Source organism: Theropithecus gelada, chromosome 13, assembly GCF_003255815.1.
Source record: "Theropithecus gelada isolate Dixy chromosome 13, Tgel_1.0, whole genome shotgun sequence".
Lineage (NCBI taxonomy): Eukaryota > Metazoa > Chordata > Mammalia > Primates > Cercopithecidae > Theropithecus > Theropithecus gelada.
Window position 1 is genome coordinate 49,727,522 of NC_037681.1, and position 18,146 is coordinate 49,745,667.

General features: G+C 43.8%; 1 protein-coding gene across 1 annotated transcript in view; it reads right to left on the minus strand.

Moving 5' to 3' along the window:
* ALK (ALK receptor tyrosine kinase) overlaps window positions 1-18,146 on the minus strand; it is a 715,534-nt gene that overhangs the window by 154,146 nt on the left and 543,242 nt on the right. The window contains exon 5 of the mRNA XM_025353516.1: window positions 15,651-15,778. Within this exon, the coding sequence (XP_025209301.1) occupies window positions 15,651-15,778 (128 nt within the window). The remainder of the gene's footprint in view (window positions 1-15,650; window positions 15,779-18,146) is intronic.

The following is an 18,146-nucleotide window of genomic DNA, read 5'->3' on the forward strand; positions in this document are numbered from 1 at the left end:
TTTATTATTATTATTGTCATTGTTATTATATTGGCAGGGGAGAATCTAGAATCTAAGCTTATGCTACTAGGCTTGTTTGTCTTTGCCTGTAATTACAAAGTTGAATGCCCATGTAAAGTGATTAAATGAATCTCTGAAATCATTTGAAATATTAATATATTTGCCTTATTTACATTTTCTAGCTACTGATCTCAATTTCCTACTCTGCTTTGCGTTTATAGTTTCTCATGCCATACCATTTTGACTCATTTTTTCATTCACTCTTTCAACATTTTACAAAAATTCATGGAGCCTCCATTTTGTCCCAGGCTTTGAGCCAAACACCAGGGATTTGGAGATAAAGGGGTTGGCTTACTGTTTAGCAGGAGGGGAAAATAACAGACGCTAAAGTCAAATAGGCTGTAGCACTTGGATGACCCACCTGGGTAATAGGAAGCCTTGCTTGAGCTTGTCAGAGCTTTGCAGACAGAACACTGGGCTACTCCTCATATCGTATGGAATGAGATCGTCTGTGTGCTGGAACCTGTGTGGGAGGAATTCTATACCCCACAAAGAACTTGTCAAATGGTGGCTGCGTGACTTCCTTTCTAATCTTTTTCATCTCTGAAAAGCAACACCCAGTAATGAGAGACAGTGGCCCTTCATATGTCAGTAGAATTTCTGGTGAAGTTGCACCAGGTAATATAATAACATGAGTATGCAAATACAATTTTCAAAAATCCAAAGAATTTGAGTTCTCTAGTAAAGTCTCCTGCCTTTGTTCTTGAAGTAGGGCTTCTTGTTATAAAATCCAGTTACGGCCGGGCGCGGTGGCTCAAGCCTGTAATCCCAGCACTTTGGGAGGCCGAGACGGGCGGATCACGAGGTCAGGAGATCGAGACCATCCTGGCTAACACCGTGAAACCCCGTCTTTACGAAAAATACAAAAAACTAGCCGGGCGAGGTGGCGGGCGCCTGTAGTCCCAGCTACTTGGGAGGCTGAGGCAGGAGAATGGCGTAAACCCGGGAGGCGGAGCTTGCAGTGAGCTGAGATCCGGCCACTGCACTCCAGCCCGGGCTACCGAGCAAGACTCCGTCTCAAAAAAAAAATAAATAAATAAAAATAAAATCCAGTTACCAGGTGGTAGGGAAATGGACAGACCAGTTTATGTGTCTGGTAGAGAATATGCCAGGTAGGGAAATTTCACTTTCCTTAATGCAAGCTCAGAACTTCCAGGTTGGGCATAAAAGGAGAACTTCATAGAGTGGAAAGTGGTAAGATGTCATAGCCTTTTTCTCCCTCTCTCCCTCTTTTCTTCCCTCTCTTCCTCCTCCTTTTTCTGAGGCTTGGCATTTGTTTGGAGTATCCCATAGATCACTACTGCCATCATCCATCTGTTCTCAGGGGTGATGTTTAAACCCTTTAAAGCCCTGGCAAAAGCCTAGTCAAAACTCTGGGAGTCCAACCAAGGTAAGCTGGAATGTTCAATATGATTTTACTAAAGACTGGCCAAAGACAAAGGGAACAAAATCTCCAGTATTCACCATGAGTTTAAGACTCTGTGCTTTGCTGACCCCAGAAGAGAAAAGACTCTTCTCAAGACCCTGCTTTCCAGTGTCTTCCCATGGAGAGACTGCAATCTTAGCTCCAATTTAATTTCTTGACACTCACAGGAAAATGCTGGACCTTCTTATCTACCTAGAGCCTTGCTTTTGCCATATGACTGGCACTAGGGAAGACCTCAGCCTTGGATAAGACCTCAATCTCTAATTAAAGACCTCAGCCTTGCCCTTGAGGTCCTCTTTAGGATCACCACGTTCAAATGCCTCCTCGCTGCTTGTGTGTGTGTGCAAACGTGCATATTTGTGTGTGTGTGTGTGTGTGTGTGTTGGTCTCCTAATGAGAAAATGACAGGCACTTGAAGGAAAAGGAGGAGAAATAGCAGAAGGGGAAAGGGAGGAGAGGAGATCATCAGAGGATCTTTGCTTAGAGTAAGGATGAAAAGAGAAGAAGATTCCATCTGTGTATGCCCCGGAGCTGGGCCCCAGCAAAGCCAATTCAACCATTTCAGCCACCTTGTCTGTGGATATACAGCCTCAGGCTTGTGCCTGGAGCAAGAGCACAGCAGGCTTCACTGACAATGGAGTTGGGCACAGGGATCAGATGGGCAATTCCATGGCCCAGGTTTCTTCCCTTCACAAGAGGAAAGGAAAAAAGTTGAGAAGTGAGAATGAATTAATAGACAAGCAAAAAGACAAAGATATCCGGAGTGTGGAGAGGCACACAGAAGAGAGGCTGAGACTGGGGAGATGCAGAGAAAGGCTGTCCACAAGCTGCCAAACAGTTGAGATGGAAAATGATCTGCCTGCATTTATTTATTTATGATCACACAGAGTAAATAAACGATACGATTCTGAATCGAGCACCTGCTTTTGCATTACATACAGCCACAGATAAGTAACAGGAAGAAAGGAACGGAGAAAAAGGCCACGTCAGTGGAAGAATGGCAGGAGGTGGACAAGAGGACAGCCCTTGTGCATTAGTTGACACACATGCATGGTGGATCTCTTGGGGAGAGCGTGCAGGAAGCAAGCATGAGTTTGTGTCCGGGCACTAACAAGAAAGAAAGACATCGATCCTGTGATGGTAAGACAAGGAGGAAAACAGAGACCACCTCTTCCTGTCACTTTCTGCTTTCTCTTCTAATTCGAATCACGTAGTTCAAGAAATTTTGCACCCCACCTTCATATACTCATGAGCCCAAGTCCTCAGGACAGAGGCTTTGAGCCATTCACTTGTTCTCCTGGATCTCTGGGGGAGTGGTGTGAACAGGGCTTTTTCCCTCTCTAGTCCTCCCCGAAACAAACTGGCCCCCTCCAAGGGAGAGTTCTGTGGTTGGTCCTGGCCATGGCAGCTTATTCACATGCCTGCTGTGTGTTTCTGAATCAAAACCTACAGACAGACTAGGATGGGAAGAAGACAGGCTGCCTTCCTCACCTTACACTTGGGCTGCCCGTCCCTGTAGCAAGGGGGCGATAATCAGGGCCCTTGCCCGGAGCCAATGTTTTCATTATATTTAAATTTCACAAATGATTGAAAGGATCAGCTCATAAAAGCAAAAAAGAGTTGATGCATTCAACCTCTCTGGGCCTTTTAAGACAACAGACTTATTATGACCATGTGAGTTGCCAGGAAGAAGCTTCTAATTAAAGCTTATTGCCTCTTAGCTACCATTGGGCAGCCATGTGGCTCGCCCTTCCTGTTAATTAGAGCAGAAAGGCATCCTAGTGGGGTTGTAGCCTCACAGAGCCCGTGCCCACCTTCCGGCCCACTTCCCCTGTGAGCTCAGGAGGATCCAGGGCTGCCACGTTGGTCCATCATCCCCTAGACGTGAGATTTGGGATCCAGACAGGATATTGCACCCGTGTTCTTGAAGGAAATGATAAGACCCTGGGCTACCAGTGGTATAAATGATTAATGAGAGGTAATTAGTCAATGTTTGTTAGTCATTTTGTAGATACAAAATGCTGGCTAAGAGCTAAAGGAAGAAGCAGAAGCAGCAAAAGCTGAAAGACTTTATATCCACCCAAATGCTGATCATAGAACTCCATAATGTTGGAGCTGAGGGAAGGAGGGATCTCCGAAACCATTTGCCCTACGGTTTGAAAATTCTGCATTGAGGGGCCTTCTGGGCTGCTGCCCAGCAACTGTCTGCCAATGTTTCCTCCCCAAACAGATCTCAACCAGAAGGGCAAAATAAAGTTCCACAAAAACCATGCTCTCAGCATAACTTGAAGACAGAAAATGCCAGAACTTTAAAATAACCTGAGTAAAAAGAGAACCATCATCAAATCCCAGCAGTGCACTTTCTGGTACTCCTAGGTTATGCCCTTCGGTTAGCAAAAGGCTCCCTCACTTCCTGCACAAAGCCCTTCACTCTGGAAGACTTCAGCATGAGGTTCCCACCGATCCTGGTGTGAGGAGCTCTGTCCAGGGGTCTGGGTAGGAAGGAAGTAAAATGTCTTCAGGATCTTCAGCTAAAGGTTCAGTCCTTGTTTACCTCTCCCCACCCCACCCCACCCACCAAACGAACAAAACAAATCAACAAGATCAATCCTGTCCTTGGGGACATTTACGAAACTTTAGGCCAACGCACAAGAGACTTTTACATCCAATGTTTGGTGGGTCTGGTTCTGACTTGATATGTCAGATTAGAAACTGAGCCCTTCTCTGCCTGATTTGGGAGGTTGGAGCCCACTGCTAGTCTCTGGTGTCACCTCGGGATCCTGCCCATCATTGCACCTGTCAATGGCTTGCACTGAGAAGACACACTCCCCTCTGGCTCTCCTCTCCAGCTGGTGATCCCAGGCCTGGCTGCACCTCCTCCTCATGTTCCTCTGTCCCCTCTGGAGTGGTGCCTTACCATTGTCCCCTCTGATGTGTCCCAAATGGCAGAGAAGAATAAAGCTACCACTCAAAGTATAGGGAATCACCCTGAGCAGGGAAGATCTTTGATGCTTTACCTTAACATTTGCATGCAGATCGCATTGGAACTCAATACATTGCCATGTTAGTTTAAATTAAAAAATATTCCTCCCGTCCAATCTTTTGGTAAAACTGAAGCTCTGGAAATATGAGCCATGCTGATTCTTTGGGTTTGCACGCTTTCGGATCATGGTTACACATCCTGCAGGTGCAAACATCTAAGTGTGAGTGCTGGCCCCAGTTTACCCCAACCCACCTGTTGGTGCCTCTCAACCTGCCCACAGCCAAATGCCTTTAGCCTCCTGTAAGGAGAGGCTCTGGAGGTACTACAGTGAGCTGAATCTCAGACCTACAGAGTAAGGTGCTGAGAGTTGAGTCATCTAGTCCCTCTTCCAGGGGATACCATTTCACTTCACAGATCCTGAGTTGTACTAATTCACTGTTGGTCCAGTTTTTCTTCATGACTCATACCAATTGTTTGTATCAATTGTTAGTTAATGAAGAGCTGCCAAGGTCATTGGGCCAATAATACCATGACCTACAATTTGGACACAGGGAATGGTAGAGCTAACCCAGTTCAATTTTCCACAAGGTTCCAGGCACTGTATCAGGTGAGGCACACAGTATCCTATTTAATCCTCACATGGACCCAGGGATAGGTGTCACTGTCTTCATTTCACACATGAATTATCTGGTACTACAGGATGTAATGGACACATAGCACCCAAATGACTCAGAATTCAAATCCATGTTTTTCTTCTCCAAGTCCTATATCTTCTATCCACTGTCCATGCTGCTATGTCCCTTGCTTTTCTTTCTGTTGCATCTTTTTGGCCATTTTACCCCTTATGACCTGTAATGTTGGAGAATAAAATGGATAGAGGAGGCGAGGTTGGAAAGTTTGAATCCTGCAGTCAGTTGTTTCAGGAAGACAGAGAGAGTGTGGGAGAGGTGGTGGATCGGAACCAATGTCTAAAGTGACATTTCTCTGATCACATCTGGAATTAATTTATCTGGCTCCACCCTGTTTGCTTCACAGCCACATTTTTTTTTAAGGAATGATTCCAGAGAGGTCTTAGCGACCTAAAGAGAAAACATCTTCCCAAGCCCCTTCCCCATCACCAGCTGGAGCATCCGTCTCATTAATAACTGGAGCCTAATCCTTCACATTCAAAGGGAGTCCCATTACCCAAAACAATAATATTTTTAATTACCCAGGCAGAGTGGCAATTGCACATTGAATACTAAGGATTATGTAAAACTAATAAATACTTTTGGAAATTCATTGAACATTTTAATGAATTAAAAGTTATGAAATATTTATAAGCGGTAACAACACCATTTATTACCATTAATAAAATAAATACATTAGTCAGAGAATGAAATTCATTACTATTTTACTACTAGACATTGATGTCAATGACTGAGTATTGCTCCAAATTACTTGTAAAATAGACCAATTATTTTAGTGTGATTAATCTTTTCAATTATTTCCTTTATGTAGTTGTAATTTGAAAGTAATTTTCTTCTGGGAGTACAATGACCTCGGCACACTCATTCTTTATTTATTTATATTTAAAAACCTTTTGTGTCTGCCCCCATTTCTGGGCAAGTTCCAATGATCGAATATTTAAAATAGTTGCCCAAGCAGGCATTGTTTCTAAGCACTTTGTGGGGCATTTAAAAATTGGCTTTATTAATAATTATGGATAAGCCATTCCAAAGCAAGAGCTTCTTTGCCAACAGTAGCTAGGCACTGGTGGAGAAAGGAAAGACCAGCGAATTTCCTTCCTGGTTCCACCTGCTTTCGCCTGACTGTTTTGGATTCCAGTCTTCCTCAAGGGAGGCGGTGTGACAGGCATTTGAAAAGACCTCTCTCCTGCCTCCAACCACCTCTACAGAATTAAGCAGGATTACTCTTTTGTGTGGCACAAAGGACTCTTTGCACCCAGTCACCAAGGTAAAAAAAAATGACTTTATCAGGCATAAGAGCATAGGTCTTAGGAGGCAAGAGAAGCAGCTGCCTTTGCAATCAGAAAGCAAGTCTGGGCTATCAGAATCTCTGCTGGAAAAGAGGTAAATTTTCCCTTTGCATAATGGCTCAGGCAAGGCACAGATGGAAAGGCAAAAGGCGGGTGTGAATCTGTAAACATACCCCAGGATAGTTGTGCCGAATTATTCAGCTCTGGTTCTAGAATTAGGAGATTCAGCTTAGTCAAGGGATACCAGAGAGAGGATGAGAACATGTATTGTGCCAAGCATTGTGCTAGGAGCTCTGCACGCAATATCTGTTTTAATTTCCCAACAAACCTATAATTATGTATTTCCTGATGAGAAAATAAAAACTCATAGATTTAGGAAACTTTTCCAAGCTCAAAAAGGTGGTAAGTGATGGAGCTGGTATTCCAAATTCATTCAGTCTGATTCTAAAGCCTCTAATCTTTCTCCTACATTGGAATAAGCAAACCTTTATTGAGTGCTTGCCATGAAAAAAAAAAAAAAAAGCACTTTGCTGCTAATTGGGATACAGAGATTTAAAAAAAAGACAGTCTTTGATTTTAGGAACTTAGCATCTATTGAGTGAGACACATAAATAACTGTGGAGAGAAGTAGATGGTTCTAAAATAGACATACATGGAAACAATTCTGAGCGGAGACTTAGAGAAAATACTATTTGAGCTGGGGTTTGAAAGATGTGCAGGTCTTTGAAAGATGGAGAGTGCACTGCAGGGGGGCACAGATGGAACCAAAGCTTGAGCTGGGGAGGGACGTTTGAGAAATGCAAGCAGATCTCAGTGGCTGATGAAATCATAATTTTCATGCTTATCTTTTAAATGATTCAGTCCACAGTAAGTTAAGGGCAGGAGATTTTGGAGATAGGGAGTTAGGAAGGAGAGCGTTTTGAAAATGGAGTTGAACATCCACCTGGAGTTAGGTACAAGAACTAAGTGAAGATAATAAGGTTGTGACTGCGATTTCTCCTTGGTGTTCACTTCCAGGCAATAGAGCCCACCATTGCATGGCTGATTGAGTCCCCTAAAGTGACTGATCCAGGTGGTGGCACCTCCCCAGGTTGGCAGTGTGTGGCTCTCATCACCTTCTTGGCATTAGGTCAATAATTAACATCACAAAGCTTTGCAGGAGGCCTCAGAGGAGCCAGTTTGTTATTGTGAATGATAATTTCTTCATGAGAAACAGCAGCATCAAAGAAACAGGTTAGTTTTCAAAAGCTTCAGGCGAGGCGAGGCCCAGAGAGGTTAAATAGCTCATGGCATCATTTACAAGGTACCTCCACACATCCACCTTCTCACTGACCCTCAGCATGAGGTCAATTTTGAGACAACTGTTGATACGTTGTTATCCCTATTTTAAATGAAAAAAAAAACAAAACAAAACCCAATCTATGTTCCAGTTATGAGGGAAATCTTTAATGATTTGGAGTGATGGCTAATCTATGGCAAGTAAGAGGTAGGAAGGAGACTTAAATCCATGTTTTCTGATTCTGGTTCAGGGCTCATTCTGTGGTCTTTCTGAGAAAGGAATGTTGGAACTACCTTGGAGGAAGACATCTTCAGGAATGGAGCACCTATTCAATACTGACAGAGGAGGAACACTGCCATCTTGGACAAGCACCTTATCCTAAAGTTCACCTTAATCAAAAACCACCTAAATCCAAAAGACATCAGCCTAGTGGCCAAGGTCAGCATGACCATAAACCACAAATAACATCTCTGACAAGAAACATTCCAAACTCCTCCCCAGCCAGAGACATGCTAGCCCCAAGATAGTCTCTCTCCAGCTGGAAAGATGTCAGCCCCAAGATAACCTCCCCTCCATCCAGAGAAATTTCAACCCCCCCATAAAACTTCTCCCCTACACAGAAACATTCCAAGCTTCTGATAAGCCCACTCACCCTAAGACTAATATATACTCTTAGTCTGTAAGAGAAAGTGTTCCTGACCAAAATCGGCCAGAAGCCCCTCTCAGGTTTATTTTCTCTAAAATAAATCTGGTTTTAACTGTTGAGCTGCATTTTGTGTTTCTTTCCTCTTTCTTTAACTCTTACAAACTCTTTGTAAGATTTGCACTTACTTTGCACTAACTCTCACAACTCTTAGATTTAGGGTGCAAATTAAATATAAGTCAAAGATGACCTTTAAGGAACAGTTCTATGCAAAGTAGAATGGAAATGTTAAAGCAACCACACCACAATTCAGTCCTAAGACAGAAACAACTATTTTATATTAATGTCAGTATGCACCCAGTTTAGTACTTTCTCAGAAAATGTCTGTGGCATGGATGAGTGGATGCAAGGATGGATGGATAGCTGAGCCTGCTACCTACAGAGTTTTCTCCTGGCAGCCCCAAGACAGAGTGCCACTGTGATCTACATTTTACAAGCACAGACTGAGGATCCTGCTGAGGCATTGCTTGCTGTTGGAAGAGAAAATGCCCAGTCTGGGTCAGGCTGCCAGGAGCCCGTGAAGTAATCCCTCATTTACCCAGCTGGATTTTGGAGCCTACTCTAGATGTTGATTGGTTCCACATGGCTGGCCAAAGATCTGAATCTATTTGTTCAGCTTCTCTCATTTCCTCTTGTCCCCTTTCAGGCTAAGAAAGATACCCTCCATTGCCCAACATTGTCTTTGGTTGAGAAGGAGGAGAGAGAGGGGGGACAAGGTTAGGGGAAGCTACCCATTTTTTCCTGGAAATATTTATACTAGCTACATACCCAGCACCTCAAAGCCAGGACCCACCTGGACAAGAACTTGCCTTTTGTGAAAATGGCCCATATTCAAAGTCTAATAGCCTTGTACTAAGCCCTAGCTTTTTAAAAAAGATACAGTTGATCTACCTATTTTTGGTTTTCATATTTTAAATAGTGTAACATCCAGGACCAGATCATAAAAACGAGTTAATAGGAGAGCTGAGGCCGGGTGCGGTGGCTCATACCTGTAATCCCAGCACTTTGGGAGGCCAAGGCGGGTGGATCACAAGGTCAGGAGTTCGAGACCAGCCTGACCAAAATGGTGAAACCCTGTCTCTACTAAAAACACAAAAATTAGCCAGGCGTGGTGGCGTGCGCCTGTAATGCCAGCTACTCAGGAGGTTGAGGCAGGAGAATCTCTTGAACCCAGGAGGCAGAGGTTGCAGTGAGCTGAGATGGCGCTACTGTACTCCAGCCTGGGAGACAGAGTGAGACTATATCTCAAAAAAAAAAAAAAAAAAGACAGAGAGCTGAGAATCAGACTGTCCAGTGGCTCTTAAAATGAAGCCCCATTGAGGGGGAATGTCAAGGGCTGTGGAACAGGTGGGTTCTGGGTCCCCCCAAAGAGAGCTGTACTTGTATCATTTTATATACTGGGCTTCCATATAAGACTTTGTTTTAATTAAGGCTTCAGGCTCTAGAAAAGGTTTGAAGACCACGGGTCGAGTTCAAACACCCTCATTTTAGCCCCAGAGAAGTTAAAAAATGGTATTTGTGCATCTCCAACTCTTTGGGGACATGTGTTTCAAGGTATCCATAATCATGGGACTGCGTTTGACACTTTGGATTCCTTCACCTTCCTGAGCCAAAGAAGTTAGAGAAATAACTTCTTTTGGGTAAGGTGAAGGTTATGACATCCTCTCTAATGAATGAATCAGAAGCAATGTGTATGAAATTATTTCAGTAGAGTAAGGAACCAAGAAGATTACTTCTTTTGAGAAATCTGTTAGTGAGCTGAATGTGGCTATGGCCTGGGAAACCTCAGATGTGTTTCTTGTAGGTTCATGAAAGAGAAGAGGAGCTATAGAGGCCTGCTATAAAATGTATGTAGGCTCACACAGGAGCTATCGCATCTCCTTGTTTTTCACGGGGGAGCTCCTTTGCAGCTCCTTGTCTTCGTGTTGACTGGTGGCAGTGGTCCATCTCAACTGCCTCTGACCAATCCGAGCTGGGAAAGGGAAATACTGAATTGATTTCTTAGAAAAATTGAGAACTTGACAACCATAAGGTAGAGGCAGAAAGCACCTTGGGCTGGTCAGTAATTTAGTGTATCACATTTCAAGGAAAATCTTTGGGTCTTTGTTCATTCAATTTCTACATGGCAAAGGAGACAGATTCGATGTTTCTGGTGTCCTTTCCAGCAGAGATCTTCTGTGCACACAGCAAGGTGTGGTAGCTAAGAACGTGGATTTTGGAGCCAGATGGCTCCATTTCAATACCAACTGTGTGACTTTGGGGAAATTACTTAGGTCTCCGTGCCTTGATTTCTCTATCCATATAATGGGAATAATAATGATGATAATAATATTACATACTTCATAGCATTGTTGTAAGGATTGAATGAGTTAATATATGTACCATGCCCATGCTTAGAACAGGGCCTAGTGCGTGGAAGTGCTAGATGAGGGTTTGCAATGCCGTGCATTTTTACGAGCTGTATGGAGCCACGCTAATCCTCCCCTCCCCTCCCTCCCTCCCTTTCTTTCTTTCTTTCTTTTTTATTTTGGCAGAGTCTTGTTCTGTTGCCCAGGCTGGAGTACAGTGGTACCATCTCAGCTCACTGCAACCTCTGCCTCCCGGGTTCAAGCTTCTGCCTCAGCCTCCCAAGTAGCTGAGACTACAGGTGCGTGCCACCATGCCTGGCTATTTTTTTTTCTTTTTTTTTTTTGTATTTTTAGTAAAGACGGGGTTTCATCATGTTGGCCAGGCTGGTCTCAAACTCCTGACCTCAGGTGATCCGCCCACCTTGGCCTCCCAAAGTGCTGGGATTACAGGCATGAGCCACCACGCCTGGCACACTGGTCCTTTTCAAATCCCTTCCAAGAAGCTAGTCTTTCCCGTTCTGACATATGTGTTTCTGTAGGCACCTCTGAACCTGAGGGGTCCCAGTGAGTGTCCTGTGTGATCCTATTGCTCTGGGTTGTCTGCTCAAGACAGGTTTTTGTGAATGGGCTAAGGTTTCCCTGGGAGCCAGGCATGGGTATCTCTGGGGGCTGATGTCTCTCTTGTCTGTGCTGATTGTGTAAGCTGCTCTTTCACTGGTCTTTCAGGGAAAAACCTATTCCGAGCCATTTCTACTCACAGCTACTTTCTTTTGGAAGTAGTAGGGTAATAGCCCAAAGCTATAAAAGAAGGTGCAGCATTTATCAATAGATTGATTAACCAATCAGTCAACGTGTATTTGTGTGGTGTTTTCTGTGTGTTTAGCACCATGCTAGCTGCTCCCTGGAGAAATAAAAGAAATGTAAGACAAGGTCTTGAACTTCAAGTTAGGATCCCAAAATGATTAAATGGGAAATGATTATAAAACACCTACTAAATTTAGATGTAGAGAATAAAGTCTTCCAAGGAGAATTTCTGTAGTTGCAAATGACATTTCCTGGCCCCAGGAAATGAGTGAGGTGGTCCAGTCTAGGTCCCTTATTCTATTATTTTCTGATGTGGGAGGCAATAAGAAATGACCTGTGTCACATGAAAGTGCCACAAGGGAAGGAGTAATATTGAGGAGATTTATCTGGCAATGTGTGGAAGATGGAATGGTATTAGAGAGACCAGTTGGCTGCTGCCAAAGTTCAAGTCTGCATATATGAAGAATATAGGAAGAATAAGACACACAGCTGAGCATATGAGGTCAGAAGGGTAGATCCAAGAGACAGCAACAGTAGTATTGTATTAGTCCATTCTCACACTGCTGTAAAGAAATACCTGAGACTGGGTAATTTATAAAGAAAAGAGGTTTAATTGGCTCACGGTTCCACAGGCTGTACGGGCCTTAGGAAACTTGCAACCATGGTGGAAGGCAAAAGGGAAGCAGGCACATCCTACATGGCTAAAGCAGGAGGAAGAGAGCAACGAGGAAGGTGCTGCACACCTTTTTTTTTTTTTTTAAGACGGAGTCTTGCTCTGTCACCAGGCTGGAGTGCAGTGGTACGATCTCGGCTTACTGTAACCTCTGCTTCCTGGGTTCAAGTGATTCTTCTGCCTCAACCTCCCGGGTAGCTGGGACTACAGGCACCCACCACCATGTCCAGCTAATTTTTGTATTTTTAGTAGAGACGGGGTTTCACCATGTTGGCCAGGATGGTCTCGATCTCTTGACCTCGTGATCCACCCGCCTTGGCCTCCCAAAGTGCTGGGATTACAGGCGTGAGCCACCGTGCCCTGCCACTGCACACTTTTGTTTTTGTCTTTTGAGACAGAGTTTCACTCTTGTTGCCCAGGCTGGAGTGCAGTGGTGCAATCTTGGCTTACCACAACCTCCACCTCCCAGGTTCAAGCGATTCTCCTGCCTCAGCCTCCCAAGTAGCTGGGATTACAGGTATGCGCCACCACGCCTGGCTAATTTTTTTTTTTTTTTGTATTTTTAGTTGAGACAGGGTTTCTCCATGTTGGTCAGGCTGGTCTCGAACTCCCTACCTCAGGTAATCCGCCCACCTCAGCCTCACAAAGTGTTAGGATTACAGGCATAAGCCTCCTCCAACACTGAGGATTACAATTCAACATGAAATGTGGTGGGGAGGGGAGGACACAAATCCAAACCATATCAAGTGTCTAGACAGAAATACTGGCTTTGTCATCAGATCAACTTGGAATCGAGTTTGACTCCACCTTTCACTAACTCAATGACCTTGGAAAGTTTTGAAACTTCTGTGAGCTTCAGTTTCCCCATCTGTAAAATGAGTATACTAGTCCCTGCTTTACAGCATTATTGTAAAGCTTGCATGAGGTAACACATAAAGGCATTGACACTTGCCTTTGTGCATGGCGAGTGCTCTGTCAGCGTTAGCTTTTCACCATTAGTCCATATCAATTGACACGAACTGAGCACCTACCTAGTGTCACACACTGTGGTAAGTGTAAGGATGTAGAGAGGATATAGGAATGGCCTCTGTCTTGATGACACCCACAGATAGATATTATCTCCTATGCAGAGAGAATCGTCCCATGTCTCCTTGAGTCTTCTCCAGATGAACTAAAATGGCACGTCTCTGCAGTGGACCAAGGAAGAGCTGTGGAGTTCTACAGCTGTGTTTCCCCTTGTGCTCTGTGTCTGTGCCTCATCATGAAGGGACCAAGTTCTTATCAGAAAAATAGACCAGGCATCCTGCAGACCTACCTACAGTTCTGGCCAGTAATGTCGCCAGCCCTATTCACCTCCTTCAAAGACACCATTTTTCTCCTCTTATCCCCTCTTCTTCTGGCATAACCAAAGCAATGACCCCAGAAAACCTAGACATTTGGCTACATCAAATAGGCATTGAGTATGCCTTTAAGGTAACCCCTTCCCTTTAAATATGAGTATAATTTTAGGATGATTCTTATGTCTGCAATTTGTCTATGCCTACTGATGTGCACCTGAATTTGTTTTCTATGGGAAGGAAATTTAGAAGTTCTGAGCAAACACTGAGATCACCTTGTTCTTCACTATTCTCCGCCTTACACATCCACATCAATCCCTCCACATCCATTGTTGACCACAGGTGGTCTGACCCAGAGAAGAAACACAGAGAACATTTGCCTCCTCATGGAGACCATCTGTTCTTGGACCTAGAGCCACTGAAAGAAGGAAGCTGGACCATGAGAACTTCCCCAGGTATCTGGGCCAAGCCACTTTCTCTAGGGAATCAGAGGAAGACTCATCCTCTCCCTCTTCTAAGAGGGTGCCCTGCCAGTGGAAACTTTCTGGATCATTAGAGAGAGTTTAGGGAGGTCAACTCTTGGTTTCGTAAAGGTAGAAAAGCAGACAAGGAACGGGTCTCTGGAACAGACTCACTGCAAATGCAACACAGACTATGGGGGATGAATATTTTTAGGTGAGAGGGAGTTGCAGGGCAAGGGAGAAAACATCTATAGGTTGAGATTCTTGATTTTAACATGTAAAGAATTTTTTTCAGGTCAAGAAATTTTTGCAAGAGTATTTGTAGTGGGCCTGATATCTGGAATTTTGTAGTTTCTTATTCCCCTTTTCCTAATGATGATCAAATGAGAACATTCTGGGAATTGATACCTTCTCCCTGTCACATTCTTGTTAACTGGTTCCATTTCAACAGATGGCCTCTTTTGTATGGTACACAGATCCTTGACATCTGTGAGGACTGATGATGTCCAGAGACATTCACAAATCTTCAAGTTCAGGAGTGCGGAAACATTTGTACAAGCTCCTGGCTTGCTCCCAAACCACATGTTTCTCATACATTGCCTCATATCATAGGTTAACAACCTTTTCAACTTGAACTGTGGTTCAATCTATCACATTATGGTGATTTTTCTTTTCCCCACACATAAACCAGTTTTGATTAAACAACGAAAACAAAATACACTATAAAATTTCCTGCAAGGCCAGCAATAAATGAAGAGCCACAGGGGCAAAAGAAGCTGGATTGGCGGGGGGTCAGTAGGGCTTCCTCCCTAAGAGAATTCCTTTCACACACCACTTCCCAGGAGCACAAAGTTCAAATCTAGGCCTGTACATGGGACAGATGACTGTGGGATATGGGCCTTCAAAGTTATTCATGAATAGTCTAAACTGAGAATTGAGGTCTGAGAGTGCCTCAGGCTTCTTCTGGCTCCACACTTCATTCCTGGGCCCCTGATCCTCTCTCTCCTCCCACCCTCCACCTTCCGCACTCCGGTAGGCCCCAGTGTCTGCTGTTCCCTTCTATGTGCCTAAGTGTTCTCAAGGAAGATACAATTTTATACCAGCTCTTCGAAATTCATTATCTGGGATATGGATCACCTGGTGTCATTCAGAACTAGCCCCTAAAACACTCTAGACCTTTTTTTTTTTTTTTTTTTTTTTTTGATATGTGGTCTCGCTCTGTTGCCCAGGCTGGTGTGCAAAGGCACAATCTTGGCTCACTGCAACCTCTGTCTTCTGGGTTGAAGCGATTCTCCTGCCTCAGCCTCCCAAGTAGTTGGGATTACAGGTGCACATCACACGCCTGGCTAATTTTTGTATTTTTAGTAGAGATGGGGTTTTACTGTGTTGGCCAGGCTGGTCTTGAACTCCTGACCTCAAGTGATCCACCTGCCTTGGCCTCCCAAAGTGCTGGGATTACAGGTGTGAGCCACAGCACCCAGCCCATTCTAGACTTTTCTTCATAAGTGTGTGCATTCCCAGCTAAACATGGTTGCAGGTTATTGACACATCTAACACAATAGGCTACCAACGAGAGTGGGAAAGCCAGATTCAGATACCTTCACTGCAGTTCTTCAGGGCAAAGAAGTCCACTGCAGACAAGCTGCGGTTTCCACTGGAGATGTATTCCAGGGCCACTCGAAAGGGGTTGTCTGGGCGCCCGATTCTTCCCTGGAGCACTGTCCAACTGGTTGTATTGGAAAGCAGGGGAGAAAAGCATAGAGAAACAGTTATGAGAATTAGGCGTAACATGTGGACAGGGTCACGTCCTTGCAGGGACTTCAGGGCTCACATTCTTCATGGGCACCAAGAGATGGGACTCTAAGTGGCACTGAGGACAGTGACTCTGACAGCAACAATCAAATACTTATTTTCTTTTAGTCTAGCAAACTTAGAGATGCAATTCGCAAACCCACTCTCACCACTGGCATTTCTTTTGTCATATTCTGTTTAAGGCAAATGAAGCTCTTTGGACTATTCAGTAGCTAGTATCACAAGAAAGAAAATATATACTTGAGAAAATCTGCCAGCAGACTCAAGGAAATGTCTTCAAAACATTTATCACTCTATTCATAATTATCTCTAGAAAGAATGATTGGTTTTCAGAGTTTTATCTGATAGAAAGTCTCGGAACCCTCAGGTTTGTTCTACAGTTACTTAACAGGGAAGCTAGTAAGAGCTATTTATTTACTGCAGGAAAATTAAAGTGCACCGAAGCATGTATTTTGGGGTAAAAGGTACCTAAGATTGACGTGGACTTTGCAAAAAGTGCAGACAGAAAAAGATGGAAGCAGGCAAAATGGTGAGCTCGGCACCCACCTATAATCAAGGATACTGACACTGTCAGAGAATAGACAACAAATTAAATGAACACTTTTACACCTTGCTCATGCTATTAACCTCTTGAAATAGGCTCCTGTCACTGATTGGACCATCAGATTTACTTTCCAACATTGATTCATAAATGTCTGCAAGTGTGTGTGTGTGGGGGGGGGATTTATTTACTTATTTTGAGTGGTTTGTGTGGAAAATAAAAATTACCTAGATTATTTCATATTTTCTTTCCTTAACAACAACTTTATTGAGGTATAATTCATGTATAATAAATTACATGTACTAAAAGTGTCACTTTGGGAGGCTGAGGTGGGTGGATCACAAGGTCAAGAGATGGAGACCATCCTGCCCAACATGGTGAAACTCCGTCTCTACTAAAAATACAAAAATTAGCTGGGTGTGGTGACGTGCACCTGTAGTCCCAGCTACTCGGGAGGCTGAGGCAGGAGGATCACTTGAACCAGGGAGGTGGAGGTTGCAGTGAGCAGCGATCGCCACTGCATTCCAGCCTGGTGATAGAGACTCTGTCTCAAAAAAAAAAAAAAAAAAAGAAGTGTATGATTTGATGGTGGGTTTTGGTTTATTTATACATCTATGAAATCATCACAATATTTCACTTTTTTTACCACTAGGTTGGGCTTTGGTATGGCGGTACAAGTGGTAAAGGAATAAGGGAAAAACTAGCTTTCCATTAAATTTTTAAAAACATTTCCACCCCCTAAATATAAAGTGATGTTCACTGTAAAAAATAAAAAGCACCGAAAATCCAACAATTCAGAAAGGCTGATAATGGAAAGTAAAAGTCACCTAGAATACCATTGTCCAGCAATAACCATAGTCACCACCTAAGGGAACAACCTGTCAGTTTTGTTTTGTTTTTTTTTTTCTGTCTTGAGACAGTGTCCTGCTCTATTGTCCAGGCAGGAGTGCAGTGGTGTGATCACAGCTCATTGCAGGCTTGACCCTCCCCGGTTTAGTTAACCCTCCTACCTCAGCCTCCTGAGTAGCTGAGACTACAGCTGCGAACCACCAATCCAGGCTAATTTTTGTATTTTTTTGTAGAGACAGGGTCTCACTGTGTTACCCAGGCTGATCTCCAATTCCTGGGTTCAAGCCATCCACCTGCCTCAGCCTCCCAAAGTGCTGAAATTGCAGGTGTGAGCCACTGCGTCAAGCCCAACCTGTCCATTTTAATCCATTTTAATTTTTCATGAATGAGACCATAGTACATATACTCTGTGGTTGCACTTGCTCACTTGACGGTATGTCACAAGACAATATAGATTACATTATCATTTTAATGATTGCGTTTTTAATGATTTGTGCATTGCTTCTAATTTTTTCTTGATCATGATTATGCTGAAGCTAACTCTGTGTACTTGTCTAAATATGGCCTAAGGACAAATTCCTAGAATCAGAGTCAAAGTGTGTACACATTTAGGCATATTGTCAATCCCCCCACAGTGAATCGGGGGCCCATTTCTGCATGCGCTTGCTAACACTAGTTCCCACCAAGTCTTTTCTGCCTGTGCTAACTTTTGATGAAGGCATTGCCTAAGACAATCCACCACCTCTTTCAGTGTGGTGCTCCTGGCTGGTGGCTTTATGTCTCTGGTGTCTGGCATGCAGTGGGTGTCTGCTGAATGAAGGAGGTAGTCTTCTTCCCTATCGCTGTTCTCTGTAGTTAATTCAGATCACTGAAGCCAATTCTTCAGCCATTT